Source organism: Pseudorasbora parva, chromosome 15, assembly GCF_024679245.1.
Source record: "Pseudorasbora parva isolate DD20220531a chromosome 15, ASM2467924v1, whole genome shotgun sequence".
In the NCBI taxonomy this organism is placed as follows: Eukaryota; Metazoa; Chordata; class Actinopteri; order Cypriniformes; family Gobionidae; genus Pseudorasbora; species Pseudorasbora parva.
Window position 1 is genome coordinate 34,747,694 of NC_090186.1, and position 27,566 is coordinate 34,775,259.

Sequence of the window (27,566 nt, forward strand, 5' to 3'; positions counted from 1 at the left end):
CCCTCTTTTTTGCTTAAAGGACCACAGGTGAGAATGACAATTGGAACTTGGCTTTGCAACAATACAATTTACTCTGTTCAGCCTTTCATTTGGGATGGTTGGGGAAATTTTGCATTAGTGCTTTTTGCTATTACAATGCCAAGACTCACAAAGCCTTTCTCACTCTTCCCCAGCAGCTGAGCTGATGATTTTCCTGTCACATTGCAAAAGAAATGTTAGCTCACACACACACACACACACACACACACACACACACACACAAAAGAAGAAGAAAAGCATCTGGTTACACACAACAGGTTATCCTTGCATGAATGAAGCTTTGTTGTTTAAACTGTATACATATAGATTGATGCTGTTCATACACTTTCGTGATTATTTCATAAAGGGCATTTTCTATTATGTTATGTAGACATAAAATATTAGTCCAGTCAGATAGTACTTTATGGGGATTACCGTTTCAAGTATATGACAGAAAATCCTTGTCGTGACTCTGTTAGTCTGATCATTTATTAGTGTTATTAATAATCAACTCTGCTAACATGTAGCATCTTGTTTTCTGAGGTTTGACTGATGATGCACAATATTATATGAAAAACCTCCACATCTTGCAGCCTTATGGGAGTTTTCAAGACCAGTGCAGTCCAGCATAACTGTCCCTTTTTTTTTTCTTTTTTTTTTTACTGATTCATATTTAATATATAATTATTGACAGTTATTTTCCTTCCACTTGCTCTGTGACAAATAAAGGGAAAAAATGCAATAGCAATCTGGGAGACTGTGATAAAACGTCAAAAAAATTCTTCAGCTACATCTGACTTTCAAATGTTTTGCGCTGTGACTCATCCAGCAATGTTATGACGATAATAAGGTTAACTTTATCTGAATAAACAGATTATGGTCCTTAAAAATAGACAGAATTTGCACTGCGGTTGCTTAGCGAAATTAACAGTGCCTATAAATAAATATGTCTTTTGCATCTTCCAGTTTCTGGTTTCTGCACGGGTTCATAAAACATTTATAGACTTAAGTCCAAAAATCAGTTTAATTTTAATTCTTTAATAACTTAACACATCTTGATTGACGTTATTGAACAATTTATGTCTCACAAATAATACAGTAAAAACAAAAATCACATATACGTTGAAACAAAACAAATACGTTGAAATAATATTTTTTTTTAAAACACTAAAATACATCTGAATGCATAACAGTTTACTTAAAACTGACTTGTAATATTTCAAAACATTGAACCATTACATGGCGAATTCGTTCATATTTATTCATTCATGTATGGTCCCATGAGGAAATTTTTTTGCAAAATATTGTGGAATATTTTATAATGTGGCAATGAAACATGCACGTTGTAAGCACAACTGAGGTTTCATCATATGCTGGATATAATTGTTTAAAATATAAACTCAAATGAACAATTTTAAAGTAAATACATTTAAGTATGGTGTATTCAATCATTTCATCCCAGCTTGATTGAGTTTTGGCTCTTATGTTTTAATTAAAAGTTTAAGAATCCATGACCTTGCTGTGGTCAACATGCATGTCTGAATTGTCATTACTGCATTACATACTGTAGATCAGATAAACTTGAGCAGATTATGCTTTGTGTTTTGAGTTGATGGCTGTGATGCATATCATTTACATACTGTATAAATTACTGTAACTAGAACTGTTTACATCAGTAAGTTCCGAACTTATTGTTTAATGTTGAAATTCCAAATCGCATTAATCTCTGTAAGCCGAAAAGGCCAACATAATGAATGTACAGTAAGTAGATATACTTACTATAGATATACCGCCTATATACTGTAGCTCAGAAAGTGCTGTGGAAATACTATTATTTTTTGGAAATGCAAATACTTTTTGGATTATACTCATCCTTTTACCGTTTTTTTGTTTTTTTTTACATCCTTAAAGATATAATTAACCTATTTGGTTGAACTTTTCTTGATCCAATAAAAGACCACTGTTTAATTGAATCCATGTGTTTAATTTACTCTCAGAGTGAAATCCCAATAAAGTAGATGGGAAATGGGTAGTGTGCCTGTTTAATCAATCTTTCCGAATTACATTTAGATCCTGCTTCTGTGGAACAGTCTCAATCGATTCCTGAGTTAAGTTTGACGTGTCTTTTCAATCCACTTCATTATGCTCTAATAATGCTTTTTACTGTGTTTTGTGCTGCTGTTTTATTGTAGAGATTGTAAAGATGAAATTTTACTTAAAGGGATAGTTCACCCAAAAAGTTGAATTACCCCATGGTTTACTTACTTACCTTCAAGTCATCCAAGGTGTCAATGACATTCTTCTTTCAGGCGAATACAGTCGGAGTTACATATATAAAAAAAATGTACTGGCTCAATGAAGCTTTGTAATGTCAGTAAATGGGAGCCCAAAATTTTAAGCCCAAAAAAGTGCATCTATCCATTAAAAAAGTGATCCATACGCCTCCGGGGTTTAATTAAGGCCTTCTGAAGCGAATCGATGGGTTTTGGAGAAAAATATCCATATTTAAAACTTTATAAAAGTAAAATAGCTAGCTTCCCCATGACCAGTTTCCATATTACATTTACGGAAAAAGCCTAACTGACGTGTTGTGTGATGTTGGACGTAACATAAGCATTTCGAAATGAGAAAGGCGCTACATTTTCTTTGTAAGTTGAATATGGAAGGTGGTATGGTTTTTATCAAGTATAAATATGGATATTTTTCTTACACAAACTCATCAATTCACTTAAAAAGAGCTCTATTAATCCCCTTTATATAACTTTATAACACCCCCGTGGATGGATGATGGATTGTGCTGCCATTCACTATTACAAGTGAGCCAGTTTCAGTGAGCCAGTACATTTTTTGATATAACTCTGACTGTATTTGTCTGAAAGAAGAATGTCATATACACCTAGGATGGCTTGAGGGTGAGTAAATTGTGGAGTAATTTTCAACTTTCAAGTCAAAGTCCTTATTCAGAAACATGCACTTGAGTGAAAATTTTCAACATTTAATTGTACTCTTTATATAAAAGTAAAAGAAAAATAAAACCTGTAGAACCAGATGACATTTTCTCATTAAAGTAACTTTTATGCTCAAACTTTTTTCATCTAATTTTATGTCTTTACTTTGAAAGAAGGTATAGGACAACAGATATGTATTACTTCTGACTTATTATTTTACTTGACACAAGTGTCAGGCAAGTCGTGATAATTTCCAGCATAATTTAAACGCACTGCTTAAAGTCAAAGATTCTGTGTTGAGGGGACTGAAAAGAGGTCTCTTTACAAGGATAAATGATTGCAATTAGTTATAAATAATTATATTTTCCATTCAAATGAATTTCATTGTTTTAAAGAAAAGTTAATTAAGATTCTTTAAAACGTGATGTGACTTGTTCAGTGAGAGAGACCAAAATGTAGGCCTATTATGATGACAAATGATTTATAAATTAAAGGTCTGAATGAAATTGTGAGCAGTAAAATGTGTGTAGTTGCCTATGTTTTGAGTAAAAGTGCTTTAGTAAAGGACCGCAAGATCACAAAAAGCTAATTGAACTCTTCGTTTAGGGCAGCAACAAAAAAATGAATGTCTTGTCATGTGGGGTTTTATTCTTGCAGGTTTGGGACCTCATGAAAGGCTCGAAATGTGACTAGCTCCAATTTCCTGATGACAGTCTCTACAGTTTAGGTAATATTTACACCTCACAACTGTATGATTATTAGTTTTGCACAATTAGATGTAGAAACAAAGCACTCCAAACAGGAAAATGCTGGTGAATCTAAGAATGATAAACAGCATGCGTTATTGATATTAGATGATCTTGGCATTCTTATGACTCTTATATCGGAAGGTACAGGGGAACGTGTCTGAGAAATTTATATTCATGTTGAATCCTAATCTGGTTATGCATATATTAATCTAATCACCACAGTTTACCCTTGAGTGTGTGACCTGTCTGATCTATCATAGTAGACATTAACATTCACTGGAAAGAGCCATGTATATGCTCCTGTCACTCCCAAATTGAATATATTGAGAATATATTGTCCACGTCTGAGAAATAGAATGCGTCCGTAGGCAATATAAATGATTTCAGTGATATCTCTATAATACGTTTGTCCTCCTGGAGAAATCAAAACTGCTTTACCAAACATTCATTTACTGTATTAAGTGCACTTTCCATCAATTAAAGTTTAATTTTCATCATTTGACTGGATGAAAAAAATAAGAAATTATGATTGAGCTAAAAAGCAAACCTGTCATTATACAACAATGGAGACTTTAGTTCAATCTTTTGTACAGATCTGTTATTTTATACAGGCAGAAATTGTGTTTTGCCTGAGGAGAAATAGAATAAGTCTTGGGTTATCAGCGGGATATCCATTCCTTTCTGTTTGCAATAAGAATAATGTTTCAAAAATAAAGCAAATTTCATTCCGGGGCTCAAGCGACGCTGCAAAGGTTGGGAAAAACAAGCATGCAATATTTACTAGAGTAATCCTTTTGTATTCCCTGCTTCAATAACCACCCATTTACCCAGCTGGGTCACCAAACACTTCAATTGAACCTAGATGAGAGTCACCAACCCTTATGATTTGGAAAACAGCTGCTAAATGCAGACTCCCGTTTTTTGTCCATGCCCGTTGGCCACGGCGGGTGCGCTCTTCCTGATGGAGGTCATGCGGATAGCAGAGGTGCTCTGAAGGTAGCTGGTGTTGCGCTCTTGGTATTTGCGCTGCCTGCACAGCAGCTGGTTGTTGAAATGCCTTCTGAAGCTCTCGCTCAGCAGGTACAGGGCAAACGGGTTCATGCAGGAGCTAGAGAAACTCAACACTCGCGCCACAAGCGTGATGATGAGATGTGACAGCGAAGAGTCGATCTGCCGATAGTTGAAGGAGCGGTACATGTAGAGAACGTGGTTGGGGAACCAGCACAGCGCGAAGAGGCCCACGAACACCAGAACGATCTTGGCTAGACGCTTTCTCGTTTCCGTCTCAGAAAAGAGAAGGAGAAAAGTTGACAGATAAGACCACTCAATAAAGCATGAGGTGCATTTTAGATAAGGATGAGGTCAATACAAATGCATGCAAGTTCTGCAGTAACATCTTCTAGCCTGACTCTGAACCCAGTAAATGCAGGTGTTCTGGTTAACAATTTATGTTTCATTTATCGGTCAAAAGTTTAGAACCATTACGATTTTTTATTCATTTTGAAAGGCGTCTCTTGAGCTCAGCAAGGCTGCATTCATTTAAATAAATAATAATAATAATACAAAATGTTACTATTGTAAAAGCTGAAATTTCAGCATCATTAGGGGTATAACGATACCCTCATGTTACGATTCGATACATATCATGATACTGAACTCACAATATGATATTATTGTGACACTCCAAGACAAATCGAAGTTTAACACAATGGTGACAATGGAATAAAAAATGTCATTATTCTGAAGCTGAAAATACAGAATTATTTTACTGTCACTGACTAGATATATTAAAACTAATGCAGGCCACTTTTTACTGGTAACATAATGCTGATGCCATCTTCTTTAAAACTCTCTTCAGCCCGTTGAGGTTGGCGGAGGAAGTGTTGTCCATAAAGCGTGCACTGAGATGCAGTCATAACAACAAATAGCCACGGTTTACTTTCAAGCAAAAATACAAAATTAAACTTTAGATGAAAACTAAATATTAGTGTGAACAGCGATATGCATGCAATTTTCTCTCCACACTTGTCTACCAAAGCAAGTACCCCACACTTTTGAATGGTAGTGTTCACATGTGATACTAAAGACTGGAGTAAATAATAATACATTACATTTTTAAATATATTAAAACAGAAAACAGTTGTTTTAAACTGTAATAATATTTTACAATATTACTGTTTTACTTTTTTTTTTTTAAAGATAATTTTTTGGTTGTTGCTGGTAGTGTTTGTTGTTTTGCGCTTTAAATTAATCTTATTCATTTAAATTAATTTATTATTAAATCTTATTTTTGTTTTCCACACAATAGGTTAAAGTCACACATTTAGAACAATGTGAAGGTGAGTAAATAATGTCAGCATTATCCCTTCAAGTATGTTTTTTTAATATTATTATTATCATCAGATGGCTCATGAGATTCTGCAATAATACAAAATTTCCACTGTTCAATGATGCGCATTCAGTAAAATACGAGCGATTACATCCTAATAAGCTATTCATGCCATTCAGGGATAGATGAACAAGAATGATGTTTTGTCTCTCGAAATGCATAATTACTCATAACCAAAAGAGATAAGTCCAATGGTAAACTTCAACTGGGATGATATATTGTATTATCATGGGCAAGCGGGAGCAAAAAAGTTAGCTGCCTTGAAACAGCTGCTAAAAGAGAATATTAACAAGAATATCTGTCATCCTTAAGGACCCTTGGCACAATGTTTAACTGATGATTCACAGCCTAGAGAAAGATAAAGTGCCCTGTCTCAAAAACTGTCAAGGGAGCATTTTGTGAAGAGTGTCCCTCAGTTCAGCTGTTCAGCATTATATACTTTCTCTTAAAATGTTTATGGTTTGGCTCTTGGGGAAGAAATCTTGTTGTATATCATTATAAAAGGGCCAATACCATTTAGAACAGCAGTTACTGCAAATCGACATATAATTGTAAATAAAAAGTAAGGGTTATATGTGATTCAATCCCTGAATTGCAAAACTGCATGCAGGGATAAAATGAGTTTTCCCTCAATCGCTTTGGCTGGAGAATTTTATTTCGTTTAAGTTTGGATCTATAACAAATAGTTTCTTAATCTCATAAGATTTTAATTTCATATTGAATTAAGTAAACTGCATGTTTTGACGTCAATCTCTTCACAACTTCTGAATATTATTTTATTGTGTGATCCATCACATGCAAAATGATCCATTCATGCTGTTGGGGGGGGGGGGGTTACATATGAGGACACAAATGTGTATAATGACATGACGTAGGTATGACAAGGAGAGGGTGAAATATGAGGACATTGGCCATGTCCCCACTTTTCACAATGCTTATAACTCATACAGGATGAGTTTTTCTCATGAGAAAGTAAATGAGTAAAAAAAGTAAAAATGCAGAATGTTTTCTGTGATGGGTAGGTTTAGGGGCAGGGGCAGTGTAAGGGGATAGATAGTACGGTTTGTACAGTATAAAAACCATTACGCCTATGGAATGTCCCCATATGTCACAAAAACAAACGTGTGTGTGTGTGTACATTACATGTAAGCTGAACATTCTTGTAATGGAAGAGCAATAGGATGATAATGCAAGAAGATATGTTAGACAAAGACGTAATGGGGTGTATAAAAATGAACAAACTGTGGATTTTCAGTTTACATGTAACACAATGCAACAAAAAAGTACTGTATAAATGCAAATGTTCTTTTTTGTGTGTATGTATACTACTGTATTGACTTTTCCCAGTCAATTGTTACCTGCTGTCTGAATCTGTAATTAAAAATGTCAATGTGACACAATAGCATTCAGCTAGACAGAGCTAACATTCTTCTGTAGAATAGAAAGCAGTTACTGTCAACAAAAATGTGCAGACCTTTCCATAGTGAAATTAAATGATTGAAAATTAAAAGATGAATTAGCAAACAGTTGAGAATGTAACAGTTTTTCTCAATGGCTCTTAACATTCTCTAAACTGTAAGCTAAATTGTCATAACTGTTTGCTGGAACATCAGAACTCAATTGCATGTCAGCAAAATGTAGCTACTCACCCAAAACTTTTTTTAAAACCTAGTTATTGTGTCAGTAAGTTCCCACCAATCCCACCAAAAGAAAACCTTTATTTTTGTCAACTTGTGAGTCACACTGGTGAAAATGTTTGGATGTTTTTTCACCATGGACATAATTGTTATATACAAAATGTTCTTTTTGTTGACACTAACAGCTTTCTACATCAATGTCAGTTTTGTCTAGCTGAATGCGCTTGTGTATCACAGAGCTTTTTACTGTAAATACAGATTCAGACAATATAGGTAAAAATTGACTGGGAAAAGTCAACAATGTAGACCGTAAAAAGAAAAGGAACATTTGTATTTATACAGTGCATTTATTTTTTAAGAAATGTGTTACATGTAAGCTTAAAGGGATAGATCACCCGAAAATGAAAATGTGAAGTTTATCTGCTTACCCCCAGGGCATCCAATATATAGGAGACTTTGTTTTAATCAGTAGAACACTAATGAAGATGTTTAACTCCAACCGTTGCAGTCTGTCAGTCGTGTAATGCATGTGAATGGTAACACATGACAACTATGAGAGTAAAAAAAGAAACATGCACATACAAATCCATAATAAACCCTTCACCTCATGACAACACATTGATGTCTTAAGACACGAAACGATCGGTTTGTGTGAAAAACCAAACATTATTTATATATTGTATTACCTCTAATTCGCCACTATGTCCAACAGCCAGTTAGCTGTTCCAGTTGGTCAGTGTACATGATCTGGTGTAGTTTTAGCAAGTCTACAACAAAATCTCTACGACATATCATGTTGACCTCACTTACCGGAAGTGATTGGGCACTGAAGTACATTAGTGGTATATTAGAGGTAGGACATAGTGGTGTATTAGAGGTTATAAATTATATAATTATATAAATATTGTTAGGTTTCTCGCAAAAAACGATTGTTTTGTGTCTAAAGACATCAATGTGTTGTCATGAGCTGAAGAGTTTAATATGGATTTGTGTGCATGTTTTTTTTTACTCTCATAGATTTTGTTACCATTCATATGTATTATACAACTGACAGACTGCAACAGTTGGAGTTAAAAATCTTAATTTGTGTTAAACTCAAGACACAAAGTCACTTATATCTTGGATGCCCTGAGATTAAAGGGATAGTTCACTTTGAATTTAAATGTTGATATGTGTTAGCTTACCTCATGGGCATCCGAGATGTAGGAGTATTTGTTTCCCCAGTAGTTTCAATTTTGATCATTTTAGGTCAAACCGTTCTTGTCTGTGCCTCACATAATGCAGGTCTATGGTCACCACCTCAAAGAGCATACACAGAGAAGTTCAAATTAAACAATCCCCCATCGTAAGTACACACTGATGGCCTAAGACACGAAACGAGCGGTTTGTGTGAGAAAACTAACAGTATTTATATCGTTTTTACCTCTTGTACACCACTACGTCCGACTGATCCGAGGGCACGCGTGCGTGTTTCCTGTTGTGACATTCGCTCGTTCTGGCTTTAGTCTAAACAAGCGCTTAAAGTGCCGGAAGTTGTATCACATCCTTGATCAGTGTATTCTGCTTCAAATAAATATGGTTGTGAAAAAAATTCAACGTTGTCTGTTAATATATCGAAATCTTCTTCCACTGCGATGTCCTGTACGTCTAAATATGTTTAGATCTTCACAGTGAAAGGTAACACTTCCCAAATTTCTGTGTAAACAATGAGAGACGTACACGCGCGAGAGGTCCACTTCCGGCGCTTTCCGCGCTTGTGCAGACCAGAACGCGCGAATGTCACAACAGGAAACACGCACGCGTGCCCTCGGATCAGTCGGACGTAGTGGTGTACAAGAGGTAAAAACGATATAAATACTGTTCATTTTCTCACACTAACCGCTCGTTTCGTGTCTTAGGTCATCAGTGTGTACTTACGATGGGGGATTGTTTAATTTGGACTTCTCTGTGTATGCTCTTTGAGGTGGTGACCATAGACCTGCATTATGTGAGGCACAGACAAGAACGGTTTGACTTAAAATGATCAAAATTAAAACTATTGGGGAAACAAATACTCCTACATCTCGGATGCCCATGAGGTAAGCTAAAACATATCAAAATTTAATTTCAAAGTGAACTATCCCTTTAAGCAGATAAACGACACATTTTCATTTTTGAGTGAACTATCAAGTTACGGCCACCTAATATAAGTGGGTCCATGTCTTCTTTTGTTAAGTATAATAAATATCTGTATACATGTCTTCCATGACAGGAATTTTCAGCTTACACGCAACACACTTCTACAAAAATAAATGTACTGTATAAATACAAATGAGTAAGTACTGATGTTGCTGCTACTGTTCAGGTTTGTGATGTTCCTCAAAAATGCAATTTTCTTAAATCAATAAGAAATTCTAATCTGATGTGAACAGGAAACTAATTGTTTAGAGGTATGATCTTGTTGTTTTGAGAGAGAGAAAAAATTATGGCGCAAAAGCGATTGAGAAAAACTGTAACCTGTTTACCGAAAACTGTAACCTGTAACTGTAAACTGTAACCTTAACTGACACATTTTTCGAAGAAAATTACTGGACCATGTTTTACAAGACCTTTATTTTTACTTAAAAAATTGTACTTGTCAGTCAGTGGGTTATGTTATTTCTTTGCATTTATTTGTAAAATGTATTAGCAAATTCAAAGTAAAAGATACATAAATTCAACCATGTGAGCTTAACGCTCTTCCTCTGGAAGCTCTTACCTGTCTTTTGGAGTGCTCACTAATCTCACCTGGCATATCATGAGCACTCTTGATAAGTGTCCTCGCGATGTGGTAGTAGTAAACAGAGATAATGCTCAGAGGGATGAGGAAGTAGACAAGGAATATCATAATTGAGTGAATCTTGGGATGCATCTCGTTGGAGAGTGGATATGGCACACAAGCGGTGAACGTCATGTTCTTGTCTGGCATATGAACCACCTGTGAAAAGACCGCCTCAGGGATAGCCAGCAGCACTGAGACAACCCATATAGTGATGGCCTTCAAGCAGGTCCAGAACACTGCGCTGGAGGTCTGGATGTCCATGGGATTCACGATAGCTTTGTGTCTAAGAGAAACATATGGGAAGAATTGTCAGCACACAGATAACTGTGTTTTCATCCAGGTTGAAAATGGATGGAAGAGACAATTGCCTTGTTTTTCATCAATTTATCATAGCTTGAGGGGAAACGCTGTGTTCTTTTCTGAAGTCAGATTTGATTCTGTGCTGAGGTTGGTAATTCTACAGAAGGATGTGTGTATGCATTTGAACTGTTACATCTCAATTTTCTATTCAGTTTCATTCCGTGACTGGTCCATGGTAATAAAATGACTGCTGTATGTCGTCGTACAGGCACACATATCTCTTATTATGTGACAGTTTGATTATACATTTAAGACAGCCTTACACACTCTGTGAATTTGCATATACAGTATACTGTATTTAAAATGTAAAGGCAAAACCAAAAATGAAAATTCTGTCATTAATTATTCACCCTCATGTCTTTCCAAACCCGTAAGACCTTTGATCATCTTTGGAACATGAACAAATGAAGATATTTTTAATGAAATCCGAGAGCTTTCTGAACCATCCAAAGGCAGACCGAGAAAGGTAGTAAAGACATTGTTCAAATAGTCTGTGTGACTACAGTGGTTCAACCTTAATGTTATGAAGCAACACAAAACCTAAAACATACACTTTATTTAACAATTTCTTGTCATCTGTGTCAGTTTCCTACGCTGTGGACGTAATAAACACGGTACAGCGATTCAAGGTTCTACGCCAGAATGCCGACTCCCCATTGGCTGATGTTGTTCATGTGACCACCACGAAACTGCAAGAGGAACTAGCCAATAATGAGGCGGCGTTCTGTCGTAAAACCTGGAGGAACTTTTTTTATTACTTGAATAGCCTAGGAAAATGGTATTGAAGAGATTGTTGAATAAAGTCATGGTTTCGTGACATTAAGGTTGAACTGCTGTATTCACACGACTATTTTAACAATGTCTTTACTACCTTTCAGGGCCATGTTGCTGCCTATGGCTGGTTCAGAAAGCTCTTGGATTTCATCAGAAACATCTTAAAGAGTTAGTTCACCCAAAAATGAAATTTCTTTCATGAATGACTCACCCCAAAGTCGTTCCACACCCGTAAGACCTCTGTTCATCCTCGGAACACAGTTTAAGATATTTTAGATTTAGTCCGAGGGCTTTCTGTCCTTTGAATGTAAGTGTATGCCCACTTGCTGTCCACGTCCAGAAGGCAATGAAAACATCATCAAAGTTGGTTAGTTAGACTCTTTTGAAGCGTCGACAATACATTTTGGTCCAAAAATAACAAAAAATACGACTTTATTCAGCATTGTCTTCTCTTCCGTGTTCCTCAAATAAAGAATCAGACGGTCACGAATCATGATTCGGATTGTGTGTCAAACTGGCAAACTGCTGAAATCACGTAACATTGGCGATATGAATCACAAATCAATCTGCTGATTCGCAACTGTTTGAATCTTTATTTGAGGTTTGAAAACAAACGCGGAAGAGAAGACAATGCAGAATAAAGTCGTATTTTTTGTTATTTTTGGATCAAAATGTATTGTCGACGCTTCAAAAGAGTCTAACTAACCAACTGATGTCACATATGGACTACTTTGATGATGGTTTCATTACCTTCTGGACGTGGACAGCAAGTGGGCATACACTTACATTCAAAGGACAGAAAGCCCTTGGACTAAATCGAAAATATCTTAAACTGTGTTCCGAGGATGAACAGAGGTCTTACCGGCGTGGAACGACATTGGGGTGAGTCATTAATGAAAGAAATTTCCTTTTTGGCTGAACTAACCCTTTAATCTGTATTCCAAAGATGAACGGAGGCCTTACAGGTTTGGAACATGAGGGTGAGTAATTAATGACAGAATTTTTGGTTGAACTAACCCTTTAATTAACATTAAAATATGGCAAAAATGCTGGGCAAATGATTATTTTAAACACCTTAAGATTTACACTGGGGCTTAGCCATATGAAGTCTAAAACTACATGGTCAAAGTCATAAATGATTCATCTAATGTTTTTCTCCCAAAAGAAAAGCTGTCCTATAGGAAATACGATATTTCCTGTGCACATCTTTCCAAAATTCTGCCTCAGCTGCAACGCCTACAAACGAAATAAAGTAAACAAAAATCAATAGAGAAAATTCATGGCGGAAAATTGGTTGCTTTTGTTCCAAGGAAATTGTCAGTTTTCTGCTTTTGTCAAACCGGCACGGTTTTGATCCGTTTGACAGTGTCCTTTAGACATTCTGCTGCAATCATCTCTAAGGTAAATGGAAATCTCATATGACAGCATCCACGCCCCGACTTCTCTCCTCCACCAGGTTTTACTGCCCCGGGGTGGCTTTTTCCTCTCTCAATGAACACAGATTGCCCTGCCTGAGGCATGGGTTAGCTGGGGAACGCCACAATCACAGCTTGATTTCTCCCTGAGTAAACAAGACCGAGTTGAACGTACAGTATGAACCGACTAACATGCAAATGAACTTCATTTTATTTCACGCATGACTGTGAATGTTGAGTAAGTGCTAATCAGAACAATCGTCTGGCTGTTTTCTGTTGCTTGTACTGTATTGTACTGTATATTCCGGCAAGCCAGCCAATGCACATGCGCTCCTTTCCTCGGGGAGAAGACTCTCAAATCTACAATTTTAGACTGAATTCATTTTGCCAGGAGATTCATTATCACAAGTAGCTGTAGATTGACTACATTTTGCATCACGATTGTCGTTTTAGGGAACGGAACTCTTAGTGCAGCCTACAAATCAATGGCATTAAATGAGCTCTGCTTAGACCCCAGGGTGGTGGCATAATCACTGTGGCACAAATGAACTTTCAGGTGCTCCAAACAACAAACAGACAGAGCAACAAATCGACCTAGGAAAGGTCATCACCTTTAGCTGGGGCCCTCAAGCACCAAGACAAAAATGAAGGATAAGACAAGAGTGAAACGGAGTGGACATTTGTCTCCTTCACTGCGGATCCTCAGCCAAATTTGTAATGCTCTTATGAATGCCCTAATGCAGACAGAAACTAGCTTGCTAATTATTAAAACAGTTATATTAAGTCGTCAATCATCATTTAGAATTTGAAGCAATGCATGCAATCTACTAATGAGAACATTGAAGTCTGAAGATACTCCTTTCAGTTCAAATTAATGTGAAGGAATAGGCCTATTTGTCAATTATGCATGATGGTTTTTTTGTTTGTTTTTGTTTTTAATGGACAATCATTTCTCCTAAGCCTTATCCCAAATCCACCTCTTTTGGCTGTAATGATGTCTCTGTTATTAACAGCAGCCGTGGTCCAATTTGGTTATGAAAATGCTGTGTTTCTATAATAAAATCCACTGCGGTGTGAGTAAATCAGAATAATAATGTCTTCGGTAGGCTGTACAGATGACTTCCAGGCTTCAAACTAATATGCGTACAGAAAGTAAGAAAACAACCTGCCTAATAAATCTTTCTGTATCTGTCCAAATCTCTGCTCTAGGCGCACCCAACCCCATCACTTTGTGTAATGTCAGAAATGAACTGCTTCTTTTTGTTTTTTTAGAAATATATCTGAGTCATGAATCAAATGTAATACATAATCCCTTCAGGCTGTTTGCCAAACGGTATGTGATATCTACAGCATTAAGATGAATTCCTCTGTAAATCAACATAGTTTGCTTTTGCTCTCATCTACAGGTGCTTAATGAGTTATAATGTATTGCAAACTACTGACATAATGTGTTGCAAACTACAGACTTGATGTATTGTTGTGTGTGTGTGTGTGTGTGTGTGTGTGTGTGTGTGTGTGTGTGTGTGTGTGTGTGTGTGTGTGTGTGTGTGTGTGTGTGTGTGTGTGTTACAATACATCAAGTCTGTAGGTATCACGTTGTTTATTGTTCATTTCTCGTGTTTGTTTCAGTGGTTAAACATTGTCCTCCTCTTCAGTAGTGAGTGTGGCAGTGACTGCAGTTCATTCAGGATTTTTTCCCTCCTTACCTGTCTGCGCTCAGTGCCGTGAGAGTAAACACGGAGACTCCGACCGAGGTGAGCTGAATCACTGGGATCATCTTACAAGCCACCGTTCCAAAAATCCACTCTTCATAGAAATACCTAAACGCGTCCACTGGTACACAAGTGACCAAAAGCAAAAGATCTCCCACAGCCAAGCTGGAGATGAAAATGTTTGGTACACTTCGCATTGCGCTGGTTGTGATGAATATTTTCACAAGAGTGATGTTGCCCAGTAAACCAACCGTTATGATAAGTATATAGACCGACGGGATAACGCATCGAATGATGAAATGTACCGTTTCCCCTCCGTCTGACGTCCAGTCATCTGTGAAGTTCTCGTAGGCTGAGGTATTCTCAGAGAAAGTGTGATCCATATTCGCTTCAGTGGTTCGAAAGCAAAGGATTTAAAATGAACAAATGGCTGGAAAAAGTTGCCGTGCTTGGGGAGGGAGCGAGGTGCTGTCCGCCAAACTTAGTGCTGAAATGAGCGATGTCTTGAGCCACGTCCCTAAAAGTTGACTGGCTTCTTTGACAGGCGGGAACAAGTAAAGAGGGAGCCTATGGCAAACCAATTTAACATTTAATCTTTTAAACTAGCTAACTAACATGTTTTGGTGTTATTTATAGCCTACCTATTTCAGACTACTAGTAAACAATCTAATATAATAGTTTTCAATTTCTTTTATTGTTTTCATTTAACTCGTTGATTTATAGTAAAGTAATATTCAGAGATTTTATTAAGCTAATAAAGTTAAATTTAATTGAGATATTTACTGAGCTGCTGAATTATTTTTTAGGGTGTATACTATATTAATACTATAGTATATTAATACAATAATATAGTATATTATACTATAGTAAATACTATAGGTATCTATAACATCATTTAAAACCAGACTGTTTAAACCTTACTATTTCAACATGATGGACAGCTTATGTGCACCAGGATGGCAGAACAAGTGGGAGAAAGCAAATGGGAAATAATTTTATCGTAGTAAGTTGTTGAATGCCATGAATTTCAGTTTATTCTTCTCTTAACTGAGGTTACTTTTGCCTCACGTAAATAATGATAAAAAATATCCCAATACTTAATCGTGAATAACATAAGTGCTTTTATGTATAACATCAAGAAAGGCTATTTGAAACTAAATTAAGGATCAATGAATAAATACTGCGCTGTTAAATAAAGCATTGTGCTTCACTCGTGTCATAATATTCACGTAAAACAGTTTTTACATATAAAATTGTTAAAATTGTTTGGCCGACCACTGCCGGTGCTACTCAGCCACCGCGGTGGTGCGGTTGTCATGTTCACCGGACACTGGCACAGCCCTAGACCACCGTCGTGGTAAAAAAAAACAAAATGCAAATGACCAATCTGATTGATCAAATTTGCCAGTGCAACTGTACCAGAACTAATCAGATTGGTAAATTTGCATTTGGGATCATAAAAACGACTACTAAACAAACAAACAAAAAACAAACACTACTCTATAGTTCTTAAAAGTCACGTTTGAATAGTCAGTAGCAAAACTATTGTTTGGCCGACCACTGCCGGTGCTACTCAGCCACCGCGGTGGTGCGGTTGTCATGTTCACCGGACACTGGCACAGCCCTAGACCACCGTCGTGGTAAAAAAAACAACAACAAAAAACAGCCCTAGATATGTTCTGTATGATCCATTAAGTTTTTCTATCTACAAGTCTATGTATTTTGAATTTAAGTGCGCAGTGAACTCCGTTGCCTTGAAACTCATGCTGGCGGCAGCTGTTCTTGCCTGCCAAAATGGCGTCGTAAACAGAATGGGTCACGTGACATCAGGAGCTCTATAGTATTAATTTATTCTTTGCCACTAGTCATCACTAGGATACACTTCCTTCTCGTGTATATTCGAGTTGATTCTGGTAACCATTCCAGGTTTACTATTAACTCTTAGACTGGGTAAACCCAACCTGATCTGTCTGCGATTCAATTTTGCCCTGCAACTCAGTCTGGAAACCTGTAAATTCATTTTTTACTGCTTCTATTACACTTTTCACCTGCCGCGCTATTGGCGGGTTTAACACGATGACAGATAGATAGGTCGTCTGGTTGATCACACCTCTTGTGTACTGATTGGTTGAAGGACTATCCAATTGCATTTAGAGTCCTTCGAATAATGCTTGTTTATCACGCCTCTTGTGCAGAAGAAAATATAGCATACTCCCGAGACCAATGTTCATTTTTAAATTGAGCTTGGTCTGGTGACAGCCAGACAAATTAACTCTTGGATTCATTAGAAAACTGGTGGAAACAGGCTATATTAATGTAATTAAAGGGGTCATATGACAGTTCAAAAAATAACATTATTTTGTGTATTTGGTTTAATGCAGTGTTTACATATTTTTAGTTTAAAAAAGTCATTATTTTACGCACACCATATATTATTGTTCCTCCTCTATGCCTGTCCTTTCTGAAACACTTTGATTTTTACACTTTGTTAAAAACACTTTGATTTTTACTTTCTCCATTTACAAAATTATGCATCAAATGGCCCTGATATGTCACTAGACATTAAGAAATCATGTTCATTTTAAATACTTCTATCACTGACAACAGTAGTCCGGCCAGGATATTCTCATTTAAAAGCTGTTGTTGCAGCCCTCAACTGATGTTGATTTTGACATGTCGATGTTTTGGCCTGAAGCTCCACCCTCCACCTATCTACCAATCACAAAGTCAGTAGTGTTCGGCCATCCGGGTTGCCAGATCTGCTCTAGTTACCATGGCAGCAGCTACAAATGTTCCTGCTGGATCCCGCAGCCTATCTGGCAACCTTGAGTCAGGGGGGAGGGGGAGAGGGGATACACCATTCTACTGTCATTTGAAAGTGATTGCAGTACTGGTTTTGGCCACAATTTTACATACACTTCCTTTAAATTGCCCCACTTTTTAGAATCAGCCTTTGAGCACAGCAGGCCTTGTTCTCTCCCAGGTTCTGGAAACAGTCCTCCAAAAAATGCATAGCACACATTCGAACATTTAGGTTGTACTGTTCTGGAACAGTGTTGTAAATAAAGCTTAACCACTCTTTTCTAATTGGGTCCTCTTTTGGAAGGACAGTTTGGCTCCATGACATGGTGGTGCCGGCTCCAACAATACATTTTCTAAGTGAAGTCTTCTTTCTTTGCTTTTCATTGGGCAGTGTTATAAAACTCTGCCTCCACAGACTGACATTTGTTTGGGCATGTTTGAATTAAAGAGTTAGTTCACCCAAAAATTACTTACCCTCATGTCGTTCGTCCCGTAAGACCTCCGTTCATCTTCAGGACACAGATGAAGATATTTTTCAAACTGCTGGAATCATATGACTTTCGATACACTAATTCATAACGGTTCGAAGCTTTGTTTTGAAATCAGCCCATCACTATAAGTCATTATTTTGTTTTTGTTTTTTTGCGCACAAAACTATTCTCGTTGCTTCAGAAAAAGATTGTAGAGCCACTGTAGTGAGAAGGACTTTTAGCGACATCTTTAGTGCATTTTATGGGTCATGACTCGTGAGAGAGGAAATTACATTGGTGTCAATGAAGGACTTTCTGAGCCATCGGATTTCAACAAAAATATCTTCACTTGTGTCCTGAAGATGACCGGAGGTCTTATGGGTGTCGAACGACATGAGGGCAAGTACTTAATGAGAAAATGTACATTTTTGGGTGAACTAACCCTTTAAGTGTTCTGAAATGCATGGCTGATCCTTAACTTTTACAAAGAATCTCTCTTTGGATTTGAGACTTTGAACACACTAAAGAACACACTAAAGAAAAAGGAAAACAAGTAATCGCATCATATGACCCCTTTAATGTGAAATTGGCTTGCCATAAGAGCCACCACTTTAATGCGTACAGCGTTGCAGAGCACAACACCACACAGTTTTGCATTTTGCATGGTCTATCTATCTATCTATCTATCTATCTATCTATCTATCTATCTATCTATCTATCTATCTATCTATCTATCTATCTATCTATCTGTCTATCTGTCTGTCTGTCTGTCTGTCTGTCTGTCTGTCTGTCTGTCTGTCTGTCTGTCTGTCTGTCTAACTAACTGAAAAACCTTCAATCCCAATATATAAAAGAATGATGTTTGTCATGATATGCAGTAGCACAAACTGGAATTGTGTTTCTGGACTCGTCAGGTGCAGCTTTTGTCCACACGCTCCCTTATCGGTGTATGGCTGGAGTTCTTTCATGCCCTTTCTATGACTCACAGGGGGGGATTTACCGAGGGAAGAAAGGCAATAAATACGTAATCAGAAAACCAACTGGATCTGGACAACTTGAGTAGAAAAACGGGCATTTGAAAAAGAGAGAGAAAAGTTCTCCAGTCCCTTGCACAATTCTGCCGCATGAACTGTGGGGGGAGACTTTATTTGCTAGTGTCACTGGAGATTAACAAAAACATGAGAGATGCTTTCTCATCCTTATAGGGATAAAATAACGGAGTGTCTATTCACAGCAAGTGCAAACAGCATGCTTTGCTGGCAAGTACTATTTGCACTAGCTTTGCCTAACAATGTCTGGTTTGGCAAAACAAGATAAAAAAATACAGGTATAAAACTGTGTATTTCAATGGCTTCAGTGGCACAATCAGGGGAAGGTTTAAGGATCACCTTTTCCAGAGCTCGCTCTTATCCCTTTTCTCATCACAAATCACATCGGAAAGGCATTTACTTAAAGCACCTAAGCAAAGCACCTAACCAAATGCTTACAAAATAATACAATTATTATTGGGTAGGGTTAGGGGTAGGTGTAGGGAGGGCTTTTATTGTCCCATTAAGGCGGCATTCATTTAATAATTTTAATAAAGATGATAATTTACGCATGGTATTTTTGCATTCTGTTAATGTACAATACTGAGGTGCAAAAAGTATGTATCTATCAAAATAAAGTAGTATAAATTGCAATTGCTATTTACACATATTGCACAGAACTGCTACTTTTATATGGTGTAAATAGAATACATCATTAGTTTAACTTAGTATACTATTTCACTTAAATATCATCTATCGCTAAGAAAATGTTATTTTCACTTAGTGTAAATAAAATCTAGTTGCTGAATAACATCTTAGTGTAAATAGCATTTATATTGATCAGACTATACGAATGAAAAGTCACTGCCACTCTGGCTCTACTGTATTCATCTTTTTGACTTGGTTTATCACCTTGACTTGCACCCTGGGAGCATTTTTGTGTATTTAATAAAATGTGTGTTATTTTCTAAATGTGGTAGGCTAAGTGAATACAATTCGCCACTGACAGTGTCAGTTAGTGATCATCTGCTGGCATTTATGACGCAACAATATCAATAACAACAGGTCGAGACATAAAAATATATATATAATAAAATACAGAAGAATGTATTGAGCTGTTTTTCTGACGTTCACAGGTGACTGTTTTCCTTCACCGTCATCTAAATTCAGCACTTAAGCATATTTGTCACGTTTTTATGAAAATGTCTTTATGCTACCCCTTTTTCAAGGATTGAAGGTTCACTTTAATACAACTCTTTTTCCAGAGATGGAAAATGTAATAAACATTTTTTAAAACCTTTTTCATTAGATGTGTATTCAAGGATTAAACGTTATTTTAATGTAATTTATTGAAGTAGATGTGGTAGGGAAATCAATGCACTTGTATTTTAAATTAAATAGGAAACATGCTTATTTTATTAGATTTTTTTCTCCGAGATTTATGCATTACACGATGTAAATACACAAACCCATCCCAAACATCACAACATCTACTGAACGGCAACATACTAATAATATAAAATCATATAATGGAGTCCTCCATTATGCCATTGATCTCTGAGCTAACAAACAATCAGGCACCGTCGGTCATAGAAGCATCACTTTGATTGACAGCTATGCTTGCGTGTGCACCACGTGCGCAGTGACCGTATGACCGCCAGACCCCAGCACTCTTATTTCGGTAATTAGCATCTCTGTGGCCATAATGATCTATTCTTTGCTACGTTTCTTTGATGCCTTGCCTGTCTGTTTGCTCTTTGGTTTATGACTCGAAAAAGCTTGCCGTCAGAAAGGCGCCCCCAACATGCTACTTTTCCAGCAGGTCTGTCTTTCCCTCGGGACGCAGTGACATGAGAGCAGGACCTCGGTTCTGATTAAGAAGGGGGATGAACAACACTCCGCCTGGATTACGGTTGGTGTGTGGACTTTTTAAAGACGATTTAACGCGTTTCTTACCGTGTGGACCTTTCTCGTGCTGTTTTATAGAGGAAACGGAAAGTCTAGAGAAACTTCCAGTTGGCCTGTTAGCTGTTATCACAGGTAGATAATATAGTACACGTTATTAATAAAAACCGTTTTTATTTAAACAACTATTTTCTTAAAAATAAATTAGAGGTGCCTGGAAACCCTTCTAAGGATATCAAAATCCCAGGATAGCACTACTTAACAATTTTTCAAATTGTTTTACAAAAGCCACTATAGTCATTGTTTGCTTGAATCCAATTGTCGGTTTAAGTACTGCATAGGAATTACAAGTATATTTCTTTATCTGTTAATCGTTGTTTTCCATTATTTCATCTGCCTAGTGATAAAATTGCAATTGTTGCAACTGTCATGTTTGCTCTGCTCTTTTGTTAAGAGTTTTTTCGCTGACATGGTTAAATGGGGATTAGCCTATGGGCTGACCACATGTCCCGTGGCCTTTGTTATTTTCCCATTTTTCGTTTTGTTTTGTTTTTTTTTGCACTGTGAGTAAATTGATGAAGGCACTGTGGATAAAAGAGACTGCATTGACAAGGGGTTTCTAAAGCGAAAGGTCATTTTGAGATTCAGAATTGCTATCTGCCTCTGCCCAAGGCCAGAGGACTGGCAATGATGGTAAAAAGCAACCATAGAATGATGCAGAGCTGTGAAACCAAATTATGTCATTAAACTACATCAAAAACTTTTATGAAGGATGTGTAAGTATGCAGTCTAAAGTTTTACCTGATGTGTTTGAAAATGATTTTCCCGAATGCGTGTTAATAAGATCTCTTCATTGCATGTTTCAGCTCAGGCCTCCGACGGTGATAGGCCAGTTCCACACGCTGTTTTTCGGCTCTGTGCGTACATTTTTCCTTGGAGTCCTTGGATTCGCCGTCTATGGCAATGAGGCCCTCCACTTCAGCTGTGATCCGGACAAAAGGGAAATAAATGTTTACTGTTACAACCAGTTCAGGCCTATAACACCTCAGGTAAAAGTGCAAGTATATGGATTTAAAGGTGTCATGAACTGCCTTTTTTTCCTTTTTTATATTGTTGTCTGAGGTCAACTAATGATGTTTGTGTGGTTTTTACATTCAAAAACATCATGATTAATAAGTTATTTTCTACACTGGTTTTGAGGCTCTCTCCTGAACGCTGGGTTTTGATGGGCGTGACGCACTGGAGACTTGGAAGTAAACGCCCACGGCTAGGATTGGATAAGATTTGTATATTTAATGAGCTTAAGCTCCCCTGTCAATTCACTGAGAGGAGAGAATGAGGGAGAAGCGGCAACCAGAATGATTATCTCGACCACAGGGCTCGTAAACGTCTTTATCAAACAAACACAATGTTTTATTTTTCATCGACCCGCAATTGATTGGACTATTATTTTTATATTACACATAGCCCGCAAGAACTCGCGAACTGTGCGCACATGCATAAAAGTTTGGCACGCGCGCACCACCCTTCAGATGTCAAGTCAAGAGAGAGAATAGCAGAACAAGAATGGAGTCTGCGCAGTAGAGATTTCGGGACCGGAGTTGCGCAGTAGAGAGCAGGAAGTAGAGCAGGAAGTACAGCTGCGATATCAATAGCCAGCCCACACTCTCGCAGATGCAAATTAATTATGTTGGTGTGAAATAAACAGTTATGGAAATGTAGAAATTAAAGCTAAAGCGCCAGCCTGCTCCCAAAAATTCTGAAAAAAGTCAGTGCCTCAGTGACAACTTCACTCAGAGAAGCCGTCAGTCTCAGCTGTCAGTCATGATGTCACACCCCCCGTTTTTATAACTAACCAAAACTAAACTTATTTTAAAAACGAACACTTGAAATGAAATCATCGTGATGATAACTGCCTTTAATGACATAAACTAACTTTGGGGAAAAAATATTTGAAGTGTAATTTTATTGTTCATTTTGCCTCACGTCCATTAGAAAACACAGAGTGGTGACTATACTGGGACCGGTCACCGGGGGGCAATCGAGGTGCGAAAGCTTCATCCGTCACTTCACCACGTGACAGCAGTAAGCAGGCTCCTCATTGGTTAACGCGGCGCGAATATCCGCCAAAGTTCAGATTTTTCAACTTGAGCTATTCGCGCGAATCACGCGTTCAAAACGGTCAATTCGCGTGATCATTGCCGCTTCATTCGCGCGAATCGCGCCATTCGCGCCGCCTTATTCGCGCGAATTGCGCCGCAGAATGCCTATTCGCGTCTCTGCATTGACTTAACATGTAAATCACTCTCGCGAATCGCGTCATTCGCGTGCGGTGTGAACGCAGCATCAGTATCTGAGAGGGAGACTGCAGGCTTGGTTGTGGTTGCACCATTCCTGTTGGATCCAAATCCACAGTGAACTGAAGTGAACATGTCTTCCCCATGTGAGCTGGAACTTCATTAAAAATAAAGTTCAACCACTCATTCCTAATATTAGGATCAGAAAGGAAGCTTATGCAGCGACTTTGTTCTTCCACAACCAGGAATAGCGCAATATCTTAATCTTGCTCAATGTTTTGTTGTTGACCATTTTTCAAGCACCTAATTACGACCTATATTTACATTACAGTCATGCGCCCTCTAGCTGGCGTGAAAATAATGACAGTTTCATGTTAAGTCTGTATGACTGTCGTTACCAATCAAACTGCGTGTTAATTTTAATGCAATGTGTGGACTTTTTACCAGCATTTGTCAAATTTCCATTTAGCAAAAATATTTATTTTAATTTACAACTACACCCACCCCATCCCTAAACCTACCCAGTGATTTATAGTGCATATACACTTTATGAGCACGTGTTCCCTAGGATTAAACTCACGATTGCATGATCAGGGGCGGCAGTGGCTCAGTGGTTCATGTAGATTGTCTACAAACCAGAAGGTTGGTAGTTCAATCCCCGGTTCCACCTGACCAAGTGTCGAAGTGTCCATGAGCAAGACACCTAACCCCAGCTGCTCCCGACAATAGATGGCGCCTTACATGGCTGACATCGCCGTCGGTGTATGAATGTATGAATGGGTGAATGTGAGGCAAAAATATAAAGCGCTTTGGATAAAAGCGCTATATAAATGCAGTCCATAAATGCAGTCCATGATCACATGTTGTTGTATAGTGCAATGCATTACCAACTGAGCTATGCAAGACCTGAAATATTACGCAGATAAAAGGGAAAATGCTTTAAAATGAAAGTGTCCTGCTATCAATAGGAGCACAACTTTAGAAAACGCTCCTATGCGTCATATTTCATGAATTATAATATTGTCGATAGGGGCGCAACTTAAGTAAACGCTCCTATGGGTCATATTTCGAGGAAGTGACAAACGACCTATATAGGCATTTGGAGGACATATTAATTTAAATGGATAGTTCACCTAAAAATTATTCCATGATTTACTTACCCTCAAGCCATCCTATGTGACATTCTTTTTTAGACAAATACAATCGGTGAAACTGCCTTCCGTATACAACTTACGCAGAAAGTGTAACGCCTCTCGCAGTTTAAACGCTTACACTATGTCCAACGTCAAATGTCAAATCCGTTAAGTTTTTTTTTTTATATGGAAGGTGGTCTGGTGGAAACTAGATATTTTACTTTATAATGTTTTAAATATGTTTTGATATTTTTCTTACACAAACGCATCGCTTTGCTTCATTTCACTTCACTTTCACAAAAGAACTTTATTAACCCATGTGGCCATGTGGATATCTTTTATAATTAATGGATGCACTTTTTTAGGCTTCAAATTTTGGGCTGTCATTCACTGTCATTATAAGGCTTGGATATTTTAAATATAACTCTGATTGTATTTGCCTGAAACTAAGAAGAATGTCTTATACACCAAGGATGGCTTGAGGGTGAGTAAATTATAAGGTAATATTCATTATTGGGTGAACTATCCCTTTAATAATCTGTTTTTGTGTTTGGTTACACTTTTTATTTTTTTATATAGTTACATTGTACTTACTTAAATAAGTACTGAGTCATATTAATTAACTTAATGTACCTACTATAGAGTTATAGTTAGGGTTCGGTTTAGGTTAGAGTTAGTTACTAGTAATTATGCATAATTTAGTGTTATTACTATATTAAGTACATGCAGTAACGTGAAACCATGTCACCTTAAAATAAACTGTTACCTTGTGTTTTAAGCAAAATACTCATGAAGTAACAGACAAAAGTTGGATTTGTGGAAGCTGTAAGAATCGGCCGATATATGTTTATTTTTTATGTTATCGTCATTGGACTGATAAAACATTTTGGCCGAAATATTAAGGTTAATAATGTATTATTTGCTTCAGCTGAGTCAATTTAGATGTGCACCGTTCATCATTATGATTTTGAATTGCTTAAAAATTATTGGAATTACTGCAAAGAAAAAAATCCTGAATTCTGGGAAACCCAAAGAGCTTTGGCTAATCAAGCCATGCAACTGTAAGATTTGGAACTTATTTAACTTAATCCATCATTAAGTTCAATACTCTACTATATTGTAAAATATATTCCAGAAAGCAGATAATATAAAGCTGGATGTTAAACTATATTACAGTAATATGATAAACTGATTGTGAAGATGTATTATGGCTTATAATCACCTTTAATAGGGATGCACAATATATCGGCCACCATATCGGTATCAGCCAATATATATACATTTTAATATTATTGTTATCTAGCCTAGAAATATAGACGCACCCTAGCGGCAGCAAATCTAATTTTCAGCAAGTGCTGTCTAGCAACTCTCTATAGACTTGTGAGCTGGAAAAACCAAACTCTGGTCAGGCCAATCACATCGTGTATAGAGTTGGTGGGCGGGCTTAACATAATGACGGCCGAGTTACGATGGTTCCGCGTGAATTCCCTGCTAACAAATAACGGCACTGAATTAATTCTTAAAAAAGGAAGATGTGTTTAGAGTTTTGCTGACGTTTGCAAATGTTTAAACTCTCAACTAGCTCCACTGGTGGGAAAATGCATGGGACTTGTGATTGTTTTCTCACTACTGGTAGCCCTCTGGTTGGTTGTAGCATTATCCTATTGTGTGCAGAGGGAATTTGAAAGGAATTTGAAAATGAATCCCGCCCCTCAGATTGAGCCATGCCAATGGTGTGTTCCAATGGGGTCTCTCTTGTCAGGCTATTATTTATTATAAATGATTTATCTGTGCACATCATTATTTTTTCCTTTATTCATATGCCCTAATAATCTTAAAAAAAATAACTGCCCCTCACTCTTCTCAAACAGCGACACTCTTCTTTGATGATGTGTTTACTGGCACGAGGGCGGCACAAACTGTCACTAACATGACATCACAGCAATAGCAAACACTAACGATCAATCATTTCCTGACGTAAAACATGTAGTCTCCAGTCTCCACCCTACATTTTTTCTTGTCCAAGAAGCTGCTTCACTCAAATATACTTCACAATAGAAAAGACAAATGCAATTTCCGTTTCATGATGATTTTAAAGACAGCAAAGTAACTTAAAATTTTATTTTTTCTTGTAGGTATTCTGGGCGTTGCAGCTAGTCACTGTCTTGGTACCTGGAGCTGTGTTCCATTTGTATGCTGCCTGTAAAAATATAGACCAGGAGGAGATCCTTCAGCGACTGATGTCCACAGTTTTTTACATCATCTCTGTCCTGTTGAGAATAATTCTTGAAGTTTTAGCATTTTGGCTTCAGAGCCACCTCTTTGGGTTCCTGGTTGATCCTATTTATATGTGCGATGCCAGTGCCCTGGCAAAGATCTTCAACATCTCAAAATGTATGGTCCCTGAACACTTCGAGAAGACTATCTTCCTCAGTGCAATGTACACCTTTACAATCATCACCATTCTCCTCTGTATCGCTGAGATTTTTGAGATTCTGTTCCGAAGACTTGGCTATTTAAACCAGCCAGTGTCTTGAGAATTTAGAACGTGTGCTTCAACAATGTTCGATCTTATGTCTTCAATGGGTCTCTGAACGACAGACAGGACACAAACCCACATACCTCTGGACTTTCTGGTGGTAGACACAGAAAAGCCATATTCGGGCGGTAATTGTTTCTCGTGGGTCATAAGGTATTTTCTTTGTTGACAGAGGCTAGTCAGTGATTTTATTGCCGCCCGAATCCAGAATGTCTGTTTTTCTCCCACCACCCGTGTTTCTTGACAAACTCCAAGGTCGTGCGGTAATTTAATTGCTGTCCGAATCCACATATCTGAGTTTTTATGAATATATCCCTTCACTGCAGAGCACTGTACGGTTGCGCTTCGCTGTAACTTGGATGCATTTTAAATATCTAGACTGAAATGCTGGCAAGTATTTACTAGAGCAATATATTTCATCACTGCTCAAAAAATAAAAAGAAGAAAAGCACATAAACATTTCAAATGGCCCATTATCACGGCAGCACATCCTTTATTTTGAGTTAAAATTCAAGACAGAAAACCATCTTAACTATAATGTGCATCTATATATCTTCCTATTTTTAAACATATTTAAATAATTAAATAAT

At 37.4% G+C, this 27,566-nt stretch overlaps 2 protein-coding genes across 4 annotated transcripts; one reads left to right on the plus strand and one right to left on the minus strand.

Moving 5' to 3' along the window:
- Positions 1-1,607: 1,607 nt before the first annotated feature.
- Positions 1,608-15,272, minus strand: nmbr (neuromedin B receptor). Its single transcript, XM_067417867.1, has 3 exons — positions 14,797-15,272; positions 10,479-10,824; positions 1,608-4,999 (listed from the first exon to the last, which is right to left on the minus strand). The coding sequence occupies exons 1-3, from the start codon at positions 15,183-15,185 to the stop codon at positions 4,616-4,618; spliced, it is 1,119 nt and encodes a 372-aa protein (XP_067273968.1). The 5' UTR covers positions 15,186-15,272; the 3' UTR covers positions 1,608-4,615.
- Positions 14,764-27,513, plus strand: gje1a (gap junction protein epsilon 1a). 3 transcript variants are annotated; one of them, XM_067417869.1, is made up of 4 exons: positions 14,764-14,844; positions 20,922-21,018; positions 21,874-22,056; positions 26,573-27,513. In XM_067417869.1, the coding sequence occupies exons 2-4, from the start codon at positions 20,989-20,991 to the stop codon at positions 26,972-26,974; spliced, it is 615 nt and encodes a 204-aa protein (XP_067273970.1). In that variant the 5' UTR covers positions 14,764-14,844; positions 20,922-20,988; the 3' UTR covers positions 26,975-27,513. The 3 variants fall into 3 exon arrangements, with proteins under 3 accessions (XP_067273970.1, XP_067273971.1, XP_067273969.1); XM_067417870.1 differs by lacking the exon at positions 14,764-14,844 and adding an exon at positions 20,625-20,783; XM_067417868.1 differs by lacking the exon at positions 14,764-14,844 and having other exon boundaries at positions 20,625-21,018.
- Positions 27,514-27,566: the final 53 nt, after the last annotated feature.